Source organism: Anolis carolinensis, chromosome 1 (genome assembly GCF_035594765.1).
Source record: "Anolis carolinensis isolate JA03-04 chromosome 1, rAnoCar3.1.pri, whole genome shotgun sequence".
In the NCBI taxonomy this organism is placed as follows: Eukaryota; Metazoa; Chordata; class Lepidosauria; order Squamata; family Dactyloidae; genus Anolis; species Anolis carolinensis.
Genome location: NC_085841.1, coordinates 182,433,537 through 182,452,755, shown reverse-complemented (window position 1 = coordinate 182,452,755; position 19,219 = coordinate 182,433,537). Strand labels below are relative to the sequence as shown.

The 19,219-nt window shown below is 39.4% G+C and overlaps 1 protein-coding gene across 1 annotated transcript in view; it reads left to right on the top strand.

Annotated features, from left to right (window-relative positions):
• The window catches only part of cps1 (carbamoyl-phosphate synthase 1), a 167,290-nt gene that overhangs the window by 84,327 nt on the left and 63,744 nt on the right, over window positions 1–19,219 (top strand). The window contains exon 21 of the mRNA XM_062961130.1: window positions 818–936. Within this exon, the coding sequence (XP_062817200.1) occupies window positions 818–936 (119 nt within the window). The remainder of the gene's footprint in view (window positions 1–817; window positions 937–19,219) is intronic.

Sequence of the window (19,219 nt, the reverse complement as noted above, 5' to 3'; positions counted from 1 at the left end):
CTGTGGCCCCCCGTTTATGGAACTCACTGCCCATTGAGATCAGGCAAGCCCCCACTCTTTTAGCCTTTAGGAAAGATTTAAAAACATGGCTCTTCCGGTGTGCTTTCGGAGAGTAATATATATATGTTATATACCACCTTTGTTACTCCTCCCAACATCTATCCTTTAGACCCCTGTTCCCCATGGTTTTATTCTTATCTCTTCTTACCCCGAGTTTTAACTTTGTGTCCATGCGGCCCGCCCTTGTTATGTTATGCTGCTTTTGCTTTGATTTTGTTCTGTACTGTGCAGTGTTATTCTTGTATTGTTTAATTGTATTTTGATATGTTGTTTTTATATTTTGTTTATTGTATTGTCTTGGGCATGGCCCCATGTAAGCCGCCCCGAGTCCCCGTTGGGGAGATGGTGGCGGGGTATAAATAAAGTATTATTATTATTATTATTATTATTATTATTATTATTGTTGTTTGCTTTGGATTGCATGTAAAGGCTGCTGTTGATCTTGAAATGAAACACTTCTGAAAATTTTGGAAGATGATATTCATTAGCTAAAAAGTCTCATTGATGCACACAGGAATGTCTGGGGACTTTTAAAAGGACATACAAATAAGCAAAGGTCCTATATACCAACAGTGAAAGAAAAGTCTACATTAATTCAGTTGATTTTACTCAGTCATAGTTAAAAAGCAGACCATAAACACCATTCTTGGGAGTATGGTTGGGGAGGAGCTAAGTCAAAGTGAAGATCAGGTAAAGGACCAAATTGATTATTTGTTGGAACATGAAACAATGATTAATCAACACCTCTTTCTGACAGGCTTTGGAAGACAATATGTCTATAGATGATATACATAAACTTACAGCTATTGATAAATGGTTCATCTACAAAATGCATGATATTGTGAAAATGGAGAAGGACTTGAAAAGTCTTCACAGGTAAGATTGCCAAACTAATTTCTTTTGAAAAGAGTTCAGTGTATTAACAGTTTTCATATGGCCATCTCAGTGGTGGAGGTATTGCTTCTCCTTATGAAAAGTGCTGATATAATAAATTTTTATAACCATTTATTCATTTTAAAGTATGAATTAGTAAGATGTCTAGCAATGGTGTATTGTACACACATATATAGAAGACACTGTTAGCAGTTGGACCTGGCTGGGTATGTTGAACCTTCACCCCAGTGTTTCTACCCCTACCTTGAATTTTCAGCTGTCACCTTTGTCCAGTGCCCTTCTTTCAGGTGCTTCTCTCATCCCCTTCAGTCCTGTAAACTGGATTTTGTTCTTGTTAACAGGATGTGTCTGCAGAATGTGTCCCTTCTTCTAAATTCTTTTGTTGACATTCAGTTATGTTTCCAGTCAAAACCTGAGCTCTAGCTATGGATTCCTAGTGTTAAGTATCTGCTGAGACCTGCACCCAGGATGGCCAATTGTTGCTTCTCAGGGGGACATGGAAAGTTGTTGAGTAGTGGACAATATGGCAAGAAGGAGGCATTCCCAATCGGTCCCGATCAATTATATCAGTGATGCACTGGTATCAACACGATCTTGACCATACACACCAGATTGCTTTTTGGTCTCCTTCACCCCACTCTGGTTCAACCTTTCTTTGTTTTCAGATTTGTTAAATATGTCAGTCTTTCCGCTTTCCTTCAGAATGAAATGCAATGTTTCACTGTCCTCCTCCTCTTCTTCCTCCTCCTTTTGCTAACATGAAAACCATTCTGGTTGCATATGTAACAGTGTAAGAAAATGCTGATGACTTCCATTGAGAAGGGAAAGCATTGTGATTTCTTTGACCAGTTGTTCTCTCCACAGATCCCTTTTTCTCTAGTGAAAAATTGCAGCTTTCTTCTATACAATATCTCATATTTGTCTGCTACCTCAGTTTTAGGCAACATTACTTATTTAGTAAAAAATTGTTATGGAAACTTTTTGTACTTGTTATAATCTAGTGGTTCCCAACCTGGGATCCCCAGATGTTTTGGTCAACTCCCAGAAATCCTAACAGCTGGTAAACTGTCTGGGATTTATGGGAGTTGTAGGCCAAAAACATCTGGGGACCTCAGGTTGAAAATCACTGTATAAATATACAAGTAAATCAGTTGCCTTAAAATATTCAGCAGAGAGAAGAACAGATACATACCATACCCAAATATTGGTTAAGAATGATATAAGCACATAAATCCTTCATTTGACACAAAAATGATCAAAAAGAAGGTACCAGGCAAACCTCTCTTGGGAGGACTCATGCCAAGAATATCCTCTTTCTGGTGGTGATATGCCTTGTTTCATTTAATAAAAGCACCAAAAGCAGGCCTTTCAAGATAATCTCATGATATATGTTGGTGCAAGTGGGAGACAGACATTTTCATATATTCTTAGCCCACACCATTGAGGAAGTAACTATTGTCAAGCACTTTGGCTCAAGTCTAGGTGGACACCTCAGACGGTCTAGTGACTGAAGAAATCAGGGTACAGATTTTTGCTGAGCCACAGAAACTAACTGGATGACTCTGGGCAAGTCACACTCTCTCAGCCTTAAAAGAAAGCAAAAGCAAAACCTCAAAGAAATGTACTAGATTACTTAAAATTAAACAGCAGTCATTAAACCCCATAATATAAAATTACAAAACAAGCACCAGCTTAAAACTATCAATGTTGAGTCTTTCTCTTCTAATTCAGATAGCTATGGTTATGAACAGAAAGTGGCAGTTAGATTATAGTCAGGTTAGAATGCCCTGAAATGCTTTATCTCAGGCATGGGCAAACTTTTTTGGCTTGGGGCTACATTGTGGGCTGGCCAGGAGGGCCGGACCAGAAGGGAGGAGGACTGGACACACTGGGTGGGGTGGGTCGGGGAGGGGGAGGGCAGGCAAGGGCATGTCCTGGATCATCCTCAGATTGTTCTCTTGGCATAAGGATGGGACTGCTAACCCCATTCTTATGCTGGGCAAGACATACGGCAACTACTCGGATCCTCCTCTCCCGATTCTTGGGCTGTCCTGGCATTATGCGAGGGCGAGACAGACGTGGCTGAGAGTGTTCTGGAGGGCTCTCAGCTGCTGCATGCCTTCCTTGTCCTTTTGGCATAAGGACAAGACAGGCCACAGTATCCTTATGCCAAGAGGACAAGGAAAATGAGGAGGGCCTGAAGTAAGTGCCCAGGGGGTCGCATTTGGCCCCTGGGCCTTAGTTTGCCCATGCCTGCTTTATCTGCTTTCCTTGGGACTCCTAAGAACTTAATAAATCTAAAATCTTCCCTTGCTCAGGTTATTTTCCCTTTAGTATGGCTCTAGCTTGCTTTGGTCTTAGAGTCACCCTTTGATCTGTCCATATCAGGATCTCTATACATATGATGACTTATTCTGTAATCTGCTGGAACCACAAATTGAGTCTACAATTCTACATATGTTTATTTGGAAGTATATTTCGTTAGAGCCAGCATCTTATAGTGGTTTCAGCACTGAACTAGGACTCTGAAGACCAGATTTCAAATCCCCACTCAGTCATGAAAACCTACTGGTTGACCTTGTGCAAGTTCAACCTCCGAGGAAGGCAAAGGTGCACACTCTCTGAATGAATGATGCTGAGAAAAACCCATGATAAGTTGCTGTACATTAGAGATGACTTGAAGGTATATTGCTATCACCACCACCACCAATCTTAATCAACAAGGTAGACAAAGTTGTTCAAGGCTCAATATATGTGTTTCCAAAGTTCTTGTCTTCCAGGTGCTTTGGACTTCTGTTCTCAGAATCCTTGTGTTGAGGCTTCAGGGAGTTGAAGGACCTTATCACATTGGGATATAATCCATTTATATCAGTATGCATCCCATAATTTTTTAGGACTGGATGTATACTGTAATGAGAAGGAATGCATACGCTCCACATCACACCTGATTATTCTGATTCTTATGATTTGAAAATACTGCACTTTGGCTCATCACATCACAGAAGGCTGGCTCCTCCCAATCCAATCAAAACACCCTCTACATATCACTATGACTTTTTAAAAAGTATTGTTGCTGATGAGATGCATACAGATTTTCCTATTAACCACAACAGCACTTCAGCAACTGAAAAATCCTTAGTATTTCAAAAAACACAATTAGAATTCTGTCTGCAAATAATCAGTTTCTGTGATGCTTCACAGATGGATTCCAACGGAATACTGACAGGATGGGACAAATCTTATTTGATGGGACCCATTCAAAATCATTCTCAAACAGTCTCAGAAATGGAGTGATAAGGTTCAAAGTCCAAAATGCCTGGAAGATGAGAGCTTTAGAATTAATGCTTGGATGGAATGCTGATTGTTTGGTGATCCATTGTGTGGTGCTCATGGCATCCCTCTGCAGTGACTTGCCCTGCATGAAGAAAGGCGAATGCCAATTTGGAAGGCAAATGCCAATTTGAGACACCATCATGCCCATTTTGGGGTCACCTGACTTGCCAATCTTAACAGGTGCCTCAGCAGGAATGCTGCCCAACCCTTCCACTGACAGAGGGAATGTCTGATTGGCAGTGTCTGATTTCAAGTTGCCCATTTTGAAACCTGCAGCACCTCAACCTTCCACTTGCAAAGGCATAGAAGTTCAATCTGAGAAGACTGAAGACTGAGGGCCCTTCCAGACAGGCCAAAAATCTAAGAGGAATTGAAATTTTAAATCCCACTTCCACTCAGGATGGAGGCCACACAGCTGGCATAAACACTGTGCTTTTGCAGAAGGTAGTGTCCATATACAGTGTTCCCTCACTACTTCATGGTTCACTTTTTGCAGATTTGCTGTTTTGCGGTTTTCAATAAACTCTAAAATACTATTATAAATCATAAAAAATTCAATTTACAGCCTAAGGAAAGGAGGAAGGAGAAGCTAAAGGGAGAGAAAAGGAGCCCAAGTGGCAACGGGAGGAGAAGAAGGTGATTTATCAACACACAATTGGTTGATAAAGACTTAAAATAGTGTAGAACTACTAAAATAATGTAGAAATATTAAAATAAATATAGTGCCCCTACTTTGCGGATTTTCACTTATTGTGGGTTGTCCTGGAACGTAACCCCAGCAATAAGTGAGGGAACACTGTACTCACCTGTGTTGATCCGAGATCAGTAGGGGTGAGCAGGGACACTGCTGGATTCCCCCTCCATGCCCTCCATTTCTTTTTCTACTTACCAGAGGAAAGCTCCATTTGAGGCCTGCAGTCTTCTTCCTTCTTTCCTTCCCTCCTCCCTTGGAAGAGCCGAAAGAGGACTTTTTTTGGTGTGTGTGTGTGGGGGGGGGGGGGGGGGGAGCAGAGAATTCTGCTTCAAGGCTCCCTGTTGGTTCTTCCAGGGAGGAGGGAGAGGGAGGAAAAGGTGTTTTTTTCCAGGAGGAATCACGTTTAAAGGTCACCTTTTTAACACATGTTTTCCAGCCATAATACGATTCCTCCTAATTTCTGCTACCCCTCCTTTAACCCGATTTAACCTGGATTATACTGCATGTGTACTGCCAGCTCAAATTGGGTTTGCGTAGGAGGATCCTACCCCTCTTTTGTACTTTATTTTTATTTTCTTGTCATTTGTCATTTATTTAATTAAGTTCTACACCACCTGTCCTAGAACAGGTAGACATACACAAAAAGAGGGCCCTGATTTGGGAAATGCTCCAGATCCCAACAACCTCAATCCTGTTTTGGCCTAAGAAACTAATGGCTTGAAATACATGATTTCTACTGTTTTTAGCAGCTAGACCATCTGCCCTGGCTTTAGCTGTAGCTGGGTAGCTAGTAATGTAAGCTGTGTTACCAAAGCTTTCTTCTTTGTTCCGGTTAAAAACTCTTCCCCATGATTGTCTGCCAGTTGCCTCACAGAGCTACTAATTAGGTACCAGTGATCCCAATCAGAAGCTCTCAGTGGCCACCGCTGGCAGGTAATCAAAGCCTGGATTTTCATGCTTTTTAAAAGTCAGGTGAGTCTCGTCTCTTTTTTCTAGGCAGAAATTTCTGCTTCTGCTCTCCATCCCAATATCCTTTTCAACAAGCCAAATTTAAGAAGAGCAACCAGCCCTTCCAGTATATACCAATCATTAACATTATTTTAATGATTATTTCTTGAGCTGTTTTGTAGTGTACAAGGTTCTAACAGTTATAAATTATCTTACATAATATAATGTCCCATGCTTATGCAAGCTCGTCTTTTGTTCCATTAGTCTTTCCCATTCAAATATTACTCAGTGTACAGGGTTTTGTTCATCTAGGTCTTCATCAAGCTATCTGTAGTAATGGTTTTATTATGGAACCTCATAGAGCAGTGGTTCCCAACCTGTGGTCTGTGGCCCACCAGTGGTCCTCGAGAACTAAAATATGGTCTGCAGCCTCACTGTTACTACACTGTTGTAACAAGAGTGACTGGTCTCGTGAAACCCTCTTATAGTGCCAAGGCAATGGGGATGTTGGGGGGGGGGGGGGAGAGGCTGACTACCCAAGAAAGGTGTGACAACAAGTTCTAGATTATTAAATATGGTTTTCTGTGCATGAGCAGATGGTGACGACTGGATAGCATGTGCTCTGCATCAGAAACTAGAGCTGATGTGGTCTATCCAATGCAATTTTCTGAATCAACACCCCAAATAACCAAACCAAATCTAAAGTTGACCAAAAACTGATTCGTAACCCTTTCGGTACTAATGTTGGAAAGTGGTCCCTAGTCAAAGTGGTCCCTGGTCAAAGTGGTCCCTTGTCAAGTGGTGTCCTGTCAAAAAAAGGTTGGGAACCAATGTTATAGAGAATGAAAGGAATATAGCTTTTTGTGACATTGCAGTGACTTTCTCTAACCTACTAAATATCGTATGCTAGGGACTATCAATCATATATTTATTTTAAATTGCAACCTTTGAAATTTCATTGAATACAGATATTCTTTGAATCAGAATCTTCTCTTAAAAATATCTATTTGTATTCCCAATTTAGTACTCAAGAATATATTTAATCTCTCCCTTCAGAAAGTTATGATTGTGGAGTTGTCTTTCCTTTCTAAAGTGTCTGTAGAACATAAAGTACAATGAATAGCTGCAAATTGAAGATCAAGGCTGTTTAGCAATCATTTTGCTGATGTTGGCATTCTGGGTTTTGTATTTTATGAGGCTAACAGAGCCTCTTTGTTGAGTTATTGTCCGCACTGCTGGTCTGTTTTGAACATTTTAAAATGTTCTTGTTCTTGTCACTTGATACCTTTTGCCACATGAGGGCGCTCAAAACTCATCACATTCAAAAGTACAGTACTGAAAAAGAATTTGACAGAAGGGTTCAGATTATTGTTATGAAAAGGCTTTTCATCTAATCTTTGTTCTGCTCCTTTGACAATCTGTTAATTTTTAATTGAGTAGAATGGCAGGTTCTGTCGGCTGCATTACAGAGGGAAGAACGGGCAAAACTGCCCCTGAGTATTCCTTACCCAAGAGAACTTTTTGAAATGCATGGGGTCACCATAAATTGATGGATGACTTGAAGACACACTCAAACACACAATTCCATTTCACCCAGAAATTCAGTTGGAGTTTTAGCTAAGCAGAAACATAAATGATCATGAAAGAAAGATACTGGTAGATGAATGATAGTTGAAAATGTCACGAACAACTTCCCTACAGCTGCCATGTCATGTTCTGTAGCCTTTGTCATTTCATTAACAAAAACAAATAGGTGTGTAAGATATGGTGGGTGAACTGAATTGAATTGAACCAATTATTTCCTTGGTTTCAAAAAATTCAATCAGGATGCTACTAAGCTCACTACGAAATTCAAACTACTTCACAATGAGTTTATGTTTACAGTAAATTTCCCTTATTGCCCTCAGCGACAGATGTTGTTAGCCTGTTGCTTAAACCACCCTGGGAAGCATAATTGCATAAGTTGGTGATATATATATATATACACACATACACACACACAGAGAGAGAGAGAGAGAGAGAGAGTTTTTTAAGCTCATGAAAATTGTGATAAGGACACATAAATGTTCACATTTCATTCAAGAGGGATGAACACTTAGATTCAGTGAGCACTGATAAACCTTTCTGCAGTTATTTCAGATGTGAGATGGACAAAATGTGAACATGCATTAAATCTGAGGAGTAAAACTAGAATTCAGCACTCTGGACCTAAGAAGTCACTCCACCAATGTGAACATATTCAAATATCAATCTAACAAGGCAGGCCTATCAGAACGAGTGCTGAACAAAATTCTGAAGTAACTGCAGTTCTTAATTATATAGTTACTAGATGAGCTCCAGTATACCAGGTCAATACAAAAAAACTTCCATATAGATAATGTTGGAAAATATCTATTGGAAGGAAGTGTATACTAACAGCTTTTAAAAAAAGATATAAACTGCATTACAGGGATGAACAAAGTGTGGTCCTCTAGATGCTACTAGACTGCAGTTTCCATCAGCCCTAAACAGAAGAGCTAAGAGTGAAGAATGCTGGAGATGAAATCCCTAAACACCTGGAGGACTCCATCTCTCCTCTATGATGTATACTTAGTTTACTGACCACTTCAAAATAGATACAGTGGTTGCTTTGAGGAGAAGAGGAGCCGCATTGGCTTCCAAGTAATAACGATTTCTAGAGGTGAACCTGGAGGAAAAGGAAAAGGAGCGAAAGCTTGAAGTACAGCTTTTATTTGTCTTCTGTTTGCAAACCTAGGTGTGTAATTGTGGAGGTATGTTAGTGAGGCGTACCAACTTTCAGGAAAAGTGGCTAAATGTAGAGCAGCATTGCCCCTTTTTTTACTCTGCCTTTTGAGAATTCATGGGTACTGTGAACTCACAAAATTGCTAAGGAAGGGTATGATGGTGAGTCACCCACTGCTTTCACCTATATATGGGGTCAGACCAAATCCTTTCGCTGCCTCACTCAGAACAACGCATCATACTTTCTCGTTCATTGAAATCAAAGTACAGTGAAACCTCTACTTAAGAGCATCCCAACTTAAGAACATTTCGGTTAAAAGCTATCACTCATTTTGCATTTTGTTTGACATAAGAGCAGTGTTTTGATTTAAGAGCTATAATCAGAGGGAGCACTAGCATGAGAGTGCTTTCAAGGGAGCAGTCTCTATGCTGTGTGCCTCCATGCCTTGTACCTTCATGCCTCAAGCTCTTGTGAGCTAGTATAGACTATTAACTGAGAAAGCAAATGATATTGCTGTCTGCTTTGCTATCACCCACTTTGAGGAACTTTGGGTTAGTTGATTTTATGTGGTTTTTATTCCTGATATGTTTGTCTTCATGAAGAGAGAGAGAGAGAGAGAGAGAGAGAGAGAGAGAAAGAGAGGGAGGGAGGGAGGCTCTAATGAGTCCAGTATGAAGAAAAGGATGCTTCTGCCTCTTCACTTTGTGCTTTGGGCATCCTTTCCACAAATTTGAGCTTCTAACATTCTAAAGTTGATTTTTTATTTTTTATTGTTGTTCCGTGTGAATGTACAGGTTTTGCCTTGCTATTTTACACTGGCCAACACACGTTTTGTTGCTTCAAATGTGCTTCCTTGCCACAACTTTGTGCTTCTACTATTTTAAAGTTGATCTTTCTTTTTTATTGTTCCATATGCATTTATACATTGCTTGTTATTTATAGAGGACATTTTCTTATTTAAAAACATGTAACAAAAAATTGAGGTTGGGGCTGGGGAAGGGTCCGGAACGATTTAATAGCATTTCAGTACATCTCAATGGAAAATTTGCTTTGAGATAAGAGCATTTTGCGTTATGAGCTTAAGCATGGAACAAATCAAACTCTTAATTCCAGGTATTACTGTATGTGGAATCCAAAGTAATCTAAATCCTTGGTCCATGAGACAGAAGAACCCCAAAGTTGCTTCTTCCCCAAACTGGTCAGGATTACTGCAATAATAACAAATTAAATAAGAATGTGATGCTTTTTTAGAACACCCCAAATTAGTTCCCATCACCCCACCTTATTATTACTCTTTTTCTAAATTTGCCAGAAGACATACGGAAGAAATCTTGAGGAAGCAAAAGAGAGAAAAGTAAAGGCATATGAAAATAGGGTGCATCTTGGCTCTTTACATTAGTGCGTACATCAGAAAAAGCGGAAAATGCATTGTGATTTCAAATAAGGGGATATTCCCATACACCATGTCAGGCTGCAGTTCAAATTATTGCCAGAAGAAAGTTTAGTGAATGATGGAAATGCAATTTGGCACTTTTATGCCACCCCTGAAGCAGCTGCTTCCATTCACAATTCAACCTACCCCCGATGTACATTCTGCTCTACCTTTGCTGTAGCACTGTTTTGAGCTTGAAAATAACATCCTGTGACACCAGCCTCACTTTAGGTCTCTTAGGCAATGTTTAAATGAGACCAAACGTTCAGTGGCAACTTCCCGGCTTCTTGCCCTCTATTTCTGCAAGCTGCAGCGTGGTTTTCCTATTACAATTATCATTAATTGTTTGCATTATAGAAGTGCCTAGAGGCTTGGCCATGAATTGTTCCAGTGGAACATATAATCCTTTTAAAAACCAGATGCTGAATTTGGCTCGATCTGTTAAGCAGATAAAGATACCATAGAGTGATTAAACACTACAAAATGAATTGCAGTTTGGAGGAGAAAAAGCATAAATAGCGCAATTCAGTCCAAGATCCATTGTATCATTTGCTTTCTCAGTTAATAGTCTATACTAGCTCACTGAAAATCAACACCACCAGTGAGAGCCAATTTGTGTGCAATGTCCTAGGCTGGATCTGGTGTACCTTGCAACATTTTTTTTTAAAGAATGCCCCCCAAATGTTGATGAAGGTCTGATAGATGTTTATCTGCTCTTACCCACAAAAAGAAAACAAAATCATTTTCACATTTCTAGGAAAATGCATATTTCACAGGTTTTTTTTTTAGTTTTGCATGAAATAGGCATGCCAAATGTAACATATATATACATACAGTGTATATATACTATTGTCTCTGATTACTTGCAATCCATAGCACAAAAGGTTTTAACTTGTCCTTAATTTTTACATTGTATGTTTTTATTGCCTGTAAACTGCCCTGGGCCCTTGATTGGGGAAAGACGAGGTACAAATCTCATAAATAAATAAATAAATAAATATTCTAAAACTTTCTTCCCAACACTACTGAGCTAGCCTTGCAATGAGGCCCTGAAGATCTGACTTATGGCTCTACATATGGGATATGTCGCTGCTATCAGTGATTGTGCAACTGCTAGGGAATAGTGACTGTGAAATAACATCCAAAGAAAAAATCAAGACATTATTCATTAAGTGAGGGGAAAATTCTCTAGCTAGAACTGAGAAATTGATCTTTGTGGAAGGAGGAAATAACAGAGTATAGGCATCAGTGGCGGTGGTTAGTAGGCTTATGCACTGATCCATTTCCATAAAAAGGCACCAGCTGGTTGGGTTGGTTTGGAGGCCCATAACGCATGGGCTCCACTGTCAGTTTTTTTGGCTGCAACAGAACAGGGCTGTTGAAACCCGGCTGCTTTCATTTTTTTTGGAGTGTGGGGATTGAGGCATCCGCTATGAGGGGGGTTTCTTTCTCACACCCTTGCCTTAAACCTGGGTCTCCTCTAAAGGAAGAAGGGAAAGGATCACAGGAAGGGGGATTTCTTAAGCCCTTGCCTTAAACCTGGGTCTCCTTTAAACTGAAAAGGGAAAGTATCACAGGAAGGGGGGTTCCTTAAGCCCTTGAATTAAACCTGGGTCTCCTTTAAAGGAAGAAGGGGAAAGATCACAGAAAGGGGGGTTTCTTAAGCCCTTGTCTTAAAGCTGGGTCTCCTTTAAAGGGAAAAGGGAAAGGGGTGTTTCTTAAGTCCTTGCCTTCAACATAGGAAGCCCCCCCTTCATTGTCACCAATGGACCGGATCGAAAATGAATCTTTCAACTTCTTGGATTGAAAATAGATTTCGGTCCTCCTGAATTCAGGAGGCTGTCTAAAAATGGATTGGGGCCCCCATCAAAATCCAGGACACCAAAACAGATCAAGGTTTACCTGGATTTCACAAACTTAATGCATAGCTAATTTTACAATTTTTGGATTGCTAATTATCACAGAGTGTGACATTTTAACTCCCTTGTTTTTCTTGTTAGTTTCTCATTTGCAGTTGAAGGTTGGCCTGCAGCATTTACACTTCATAGTTGACTGAGGCAGAAAGGGAAGAGATTATACTGCTAGAAAAGCATTAGGGAACATTCTGGGGTGAAGAAAGGAGATAGCAGATCTAGTGTATATCTTCATTCTCACGAGTTGCTTCTGAGTCTAATAGTGAATATCTCTGTGTTCTGTTGACAACTAGTCTTGCCAGAACTCCCTGGGGCCCTAATAATTTCCCCCAATTCCAATTGAGACTGCTGGGTTTCATTCCTACAGCCCTCTTTTCTTCCTTGCCACTTTTTTCCTTTCAGCTTTCGAATGATGAGGGCAGGGCAATTCTTACTTTTTGTGCATCATTGACTTTCCGAGGGCAGAACATACCAGCTACTAATTCCTAATTTATCTAATTCAGATACTACAAAAAGAAGTTGGGGAGGGAGGGAATATAAATTTTTTTCTTTGCTTATACTGATGGCCTTTGTGATTGGACTATTCATTTCATCTCTCCTTTTCTTTGGCTGGTCTGTAAATCATACTTATTGCAAAATGGCAGGGGTTTAGCTGTCCTCATTGGTTTATAGAGAGGAGACTTCATGATCTTGATTTATTTTAATTTCCATTTTTGTTGTTGTTAAAATGCTTTGTATAACTGCTATACAAGCTGCTTGGAGCTTCTGCTTCCATACCCTTTGTAAACCTGAGCTCTTCAGAGTCTTGCAGTAATTCACTTTATAGAGACAGAAATGGTCCCTTTTGGAAGGACATATCAAGGAAAGTCCATTTGTTTTCCCTTCCTCCCCTTTCTTTCCTCTTTCTTTCTTTCTTTCTTTCTTTCTTTCTTTCTTTCTTTCTTTCTTTCTTTCTTTCTTTCTTTCATCTTTCCTTCTTCATTCCCTATGAAATCTTTATTAGAAGTAATTTATGAAAGTAAAGACTAAAAGATATACCTTCAGGAGAGTCAAAGCCAGCTGTATACTGGTACCATTATTCTTTCAGTTTCAATATCATTAAACCCATTCACAGTTAGGGAAACAATAGGGGGTTGCATCGGTGTCTCAGTATAAAATAGATTACAAGATTACCCTTTTTCTTCTTCTGGTGGATCTTAAAAATATTATGTCTTTCAGCCAGATAAAACTATGACAAGGTGTGGGAAAACGTGCCAGGAAAGCAGGAGAGACCACTGAAGCACCCCAGAATTGTTTTACTAAATGCATGTGCAAGCACTTAGTTTTGTCAGGGAAGCTATAATGACTGTGTTTTCAGTCTTTGAATCCATGGACTTTCACAAAAAAGAAAACTCAATGTAATACAAACACTTTATTTATTCATTTGAAGTACTTGAGAGGGAGCTAGAAAGGAGACCGGCTCTGGACAAAGACTCCCTGATAAGGATAGGGATATAATCCAAAAGCTTCTCAAACACACTCATCTTAATACCACATTAATGTCAGGCTGTATGACAGGTAGACTAATCAATAGATTCCAGTTCACTCCCTGTTCTCCTCCCCCTCTTTCCTCCACTTCCTGGCTACTTCAAACAAACCTATAAATGTTTTGTAGAGGGATTTCCTTCATCTGAGAAAGAATTCTTGGTTTCAAAGGTGCAGAAACAGCTGATCCTGCAAATGTATTGCAGATATATGTTTGCTCAGTGTCCAGGGATATGAGCTGAAGGTGGCGGGGGTGACACAAAATCCATCTTTGGGTAAACAACTGAGACTAGACTTTTTAAAGCGGCAACTCCCACAGAGGTTTTACACATACATTGCTGAGTGCGTAAGGGGCAAGGGATTGTACTTGTTTTACAAGTTCTTCATCTTTCTAAGTTGCCTGGAAATTGGCTGAAAAAGGATTATTTGCACTATAGCTGGACTGTTATTACAAATAGACATGTGCTGCATTAATTCAGAGCTGCCCCCCAAACTCCCCCATATACTTTGAACTCCTTCCTGAAGCTGAAAATAAATACATGCAAATCAGCCAAAATAGGCATTGAATAAGTGAGATGTTGCTTCTGTTTTTTTTTTGTTTTGTTTTTTTTTTGGCCATTTTGGGAGGGTTTTCCATGATGCATGAGGACCTTGTAGGGGACTAAGCAACTGCAATGTACTCTGGTTTTGTGCCTCTTGAGTCTTTAGACCCACCCCTAATTTAGAGATATGAACTGTATAATGCAGGAATGATTATTATACCAATTTCGTATTCTATGTTTTTGTACATTTCTACTTTCTATATGCCTCAAACATCCAAGGTACAGTAGAGTCTCACTTATCCAACACTCGCTTATCCAACATTCTGGATTATCCAACGCATTTTTGGAGTCAATGTTTTCAATATATCGTGATATTTTGGTGCTAAATTCATAAATACAGTAATTACTACACAGCATTACTACGTATTGAACTACTTTTTCTGCCAAATTTGTTGTCTAACATGATGTTTTGGTGCTTCATTTGTAAAATCATATCTAATTTGATGTTTAATAGGCTTTTCCTTAATGCCTCCTTATTATCCAACATATTCGCTTATCCAACATTCTGCCGGCCCGTTTATGTTGGATAAGTGAGACTCTACTGTAATAGAAATCCCAACGGCAAAATTGCTGGAACATTCAACTGGATTCAAAGGCAAAAACATGGCTGGGACTTGAACAAGATCCACGGCTACAAGAATATACAGAAATATGGAACAAAGTTCTTTCTCTCTTGAATTACAAACTTGCCACCTCTGCCATAGCAGAGAGGGACCAGGCATTTAAGGAAAACTCAAGGTCTTTGTTTCATGAGAACACTCTTTTCTCTTATGAGAAAACTATTAATTAGCTCGCCTCTAAAGGAGTCATAAAATGTTTTTCGTAAACATTCTCTTTGCCTCCTTCTGTGAGTTATCGCCTCCCTCCTGTCAAATACACTATCCTCCTCTAAACTAGAATGTCCATCTGACACCTGGTGAACTGGCCTTGGCAGCAGAGAGGAATGTGGTTCAAAATGCCTGCTTGCAACCATTCTGTCTCTGGTCCCAGAATCCACTGGAACAGACTCTGGCCGCATCTCAGGCCCAAACTGTGGCTGCATGTCAGGCCCAAACTCTGGCTGCATCTCAGGCCCAATCCCAGAGTCTTCTGGCTGCATTTCAAGCCCAAACCCAGGTCCTCTGGCAAAGCAGGTGCAGGGACAATCACAACAGCTATAGAGGTAGGAGTTTTACAAAAATATTCATCAGTAACCCCTCTATGAACCATCTCAGAGGTTAAGAACTTCTGAGGAGGCCCTGCTCCTTCGCAGGCACAATTGGTGGGGATGAGAGATGGCCTTCTCAGTGGTGGCCCCTCGTCTGTGGAACTCCCGCCCCAGCAAGATTAGATCAGCTCCCTCCCTCCTGACCTTTAGAAAGAAATTAAAAACCTGTCTGTGGGACCAAGCCTTTGGAGAGTAATTCAGTGCAATAAATGGATATGAAATAAGTGCAACATGATTGGAATGATTCCTGGACTATGAGTTTGGATTTGTGTGGTTTTAGTAATTGGTTTTTTAATGCATAGATGTCTTTTCTTAACTTTCATGGTTTTTAATGTATATGCTTACTGCTTTTATATGTTTGTTTATACGGCATTGAATTGTTGCCAGTTTGTAAGCCACTCTGGGTCTCCTTTGGGGTGAGAGAAGGTGGGATATAAATATAGTAAATAATAATAAATAACAACAGAATAATTATTTCATATACATAACACAAGTGTATAAAACTTCAGGAATAAAATGATTAGGGTTTTACTTTCTGTCTCATCTTAGTCTCCCTTGAAAAAGTAGTCGGTTATTAAAATGTATAACCTTGATAAACAGAGTTGGTATATGGTGGGTTGAATAGAGGTCTTGCTTTCCTAGATAATTATATTTGCTTTAATAGACAAGCTTAATTAAAACAGACCTGCCAAGTCTTCCACCTTTTCTCAAAAGATACTTGCTTTTAAAGTTGCATTTTATCCCTCCTCTTCTGGAAATGCAAGTGGTTTTTTCCACCTCATTTTTGTTTCTTAAGGTACAGTTTATTATAGTGTGATGATGTATTTGGATGACAACTTAGCTTCTTCTGCAGTTTTAAACATTTGTTAGCATTAAAAAATTAAGGAATCATTAATATCTATATGTTTCACAGCTGGAACTATATGTTCTTGCTCCATGGTTAATGCTTGATGTTTGCAATGCAAGACCAGGAGTATTCTTACCTGCAGCAAAGTGGAAGTAGAGGTGCTGAACCCATATGTAAACTACTTCATTTCATATATAAGCCTCTTTTCAGTTAAAGCCCAGCTGTAGTTTCAGTGAAATGTATTTATTAATAAAAATAAGGTCCTTTGCTGTGATAACTTTGATCTGTTTCCATGTCTCTGTCTCATAAATACTGATAATGCAAGGAAAAATCAATCTCTAATTCTTCATTCTTTCATTTGACATAGTTTGGCTACTAATGAAAATTTGGTACAGAGCCAGAATATTAGACAGATGAGTTGGCCATGTGCCCTCCCTTACAGAGGAGAGCCTTCCAGCCTGTATCCAGCTATAATAGAAAAGAGGCACCCCCTTTCCTCAAAGGTGCTTTGGAGGGTTATGAAAGGTCCTCTGGATCTGATTGGTACAGGACAGGACAGAATAAGAGAAAATGTTATATCCCTTCATATCACTTTGGATATGGGCCTCTCCCTTAAGGACTGTCAGAAGATAGTCTTCAGTTTGAAGACCTGCTTATTTCAAAGATGAACAATCTCTAGGAAGAATGCAAAGCAAATGTTTTCAAATTGTGCATTGATAGCCAGCATCTGATTGAAGTGATCACCTGGATACAGTCTTCCTAATGTTGTCCTGCCATTGATATTTTAGTTATTATTGAATTTTACATTTGTCCATATAAGTTAGTCTATGCAAATATTATGCAACTTTCCATCTTTTCTTATTGTTATACATTTTGGAGATGGGATTGCAGTCTGCTTGGAAAATGACTAACATATAGATAAAAGCTTGGTGGGATTCACCCAGTTCCTCATTTTAATTTTTTAATTTAAACTTTTTAAAAGGAATTAATAAGATTATCAAATGTTATTAAACAGAAATGATCAATTATACTTGACTGTCTGACAACATTAAGGAATATTTTAGCCAACCAAAATTAGTTGTAAATGGTTCAGTTGAACAATTGTCAGAAACCTGAATGTATTTGAAAGATTCATCTATGGATCCAAGAACAGCTCAATGCAGTCAAGGGAGAGGCGGTTCTAGACATTACACACTCAAAGTATTTTGAACGACTAGGCAGTACAAAATCAGAATATCTATGCACCCTTTCAGAAATAGGAACATTGCAGTGCGGGACCTGGAAATAACATATCTTCTAAGATGGTGAAAATGAGCGTTTGAATTCCATTTTACACCACAGAATGCTGTCCACTCAGATATGCATCCCATCTTCTTATAAATGCTTCCCTATTTATTCCATGAGGGGAGCCAGATTCTGATCCACAAAGAATTGCTTCTTTTCCTGGAGTGAGCAAAGGAGTTGCCAGATGTGCTAGAGCTCATTCTTGCATGGAGAAGGTGGGATACGTACTCAAAGAAGGGAATACAAATGGCAATAAGGAACAACTATCTTTGTTTCACACAAAAGCATTTTGCATGGACTAAGGAAGAAAGGAAATAGACTGAATTTTGCACTTTTGGAGTAATAAGGCTTGTACATTTGAAGCGGAAGTTTCAGATGTCATAATTTTATTTGGAAGTTTAGTACATCTGAATGGGTTTCCGATGCTCATGCATGCGTCCATTGCATCATTTAGATTTTGAAGCTTTTAAAGCCATTGCTCAGATGTCTTCAGATGGTATGACTCAGCTATAACTGTGCAAGTCAATCAAGCCTGCTGGCTGGGAGGCGAAGCTTAAGAGTAGGCTTGCCTCTTAGCCAATGAGGGATTACGTTTGAGGGAGCGGGGCAGGGTTATTGGCACGTCCAGTCACCATTAACCTTTATAAACCTGACTGCATGGCAAGCAAGCCTCAGTGTTCCAGGGAAAGGGATGGTGGAGGGTGGCTGTCTGACCATTGCTGGGTGCTTTCAGCGTTTATTGGGAGACGAAGGGAGAAGGAAGAAGGGAGCAGGAAAATCGAGAGTTATTGGGAGAGAGTGATTTTGGGAGAGATATTGGGAGAAAGAAAGAAGAAAGGGAGAAAGCATTGGGAGAAAGAGAAGAGAGAGAAAGAGTTGCAGGAGGAGGGTGAAAAGCAATTTCCTTTGTTTGGAGGTTCGTTTGGTAAAAGTGTGCTGCTGGGTCTTAAAGTCTGGGCATTTGTCTTTTTAATTTGAAATACAAATTAAGTTAGGGGAGGGGATTTGTTGTTTATGGAAATCAATATATCAGCTTCTAAAATCCATGGTTGAATGAATTAAAATGTCTGTGGTTTGTTTGCCTTCTCCATATTATTATTACCTTTTCATATGGTTTTAAAACATTATTCAAAACCCAAAGGCCCACTTAGAAAGGGCCCTATTGTTTGTTTGAGTTCCTCTTATAGATATCCTATATTGAAGGCAAAGAAAGCATTCCTTTTTTCTCAAAATTCCATAACTTTGCCCATTATCAGTTGCTTGAGATCAATATATCAGATTCTAAAAACAGTATTCGGATAAATTCAAAGTTAAAACATTAGCCACCTATCCTGCAAGTCTACTCCTGGGGGGAACGAACCCGTTTTACCTTGTGACATTCTCTAGAAAATTCAAGGAAATAGCTCTTTATTATTATTTTTTTAAAAAAATGTGTTTCATAATTTTTTAGAAAATCCCTGAAAATCAATGGATCATCTAAACATTCTGAAATTTGGTGAGCTAACAGTGTAGGGTGTGTTATACCACCGTAGAAAATTTGATCAGGATAACTAAAAAAAAAATATGAGGGTGAGAGCATCCCCTGAAGTTTCCCCACTGCCAGTGATTTTTTGCTTTGATGATGTCTGCCATTAACAAAGTACTTATGAAGATTCAGAAGTTTCATAAAGTTTTGACATTTTTACCCCCCAAATTCAGAAAGGACTTTAGAAACAAAGTGCCATTGCCCCTTACTCAA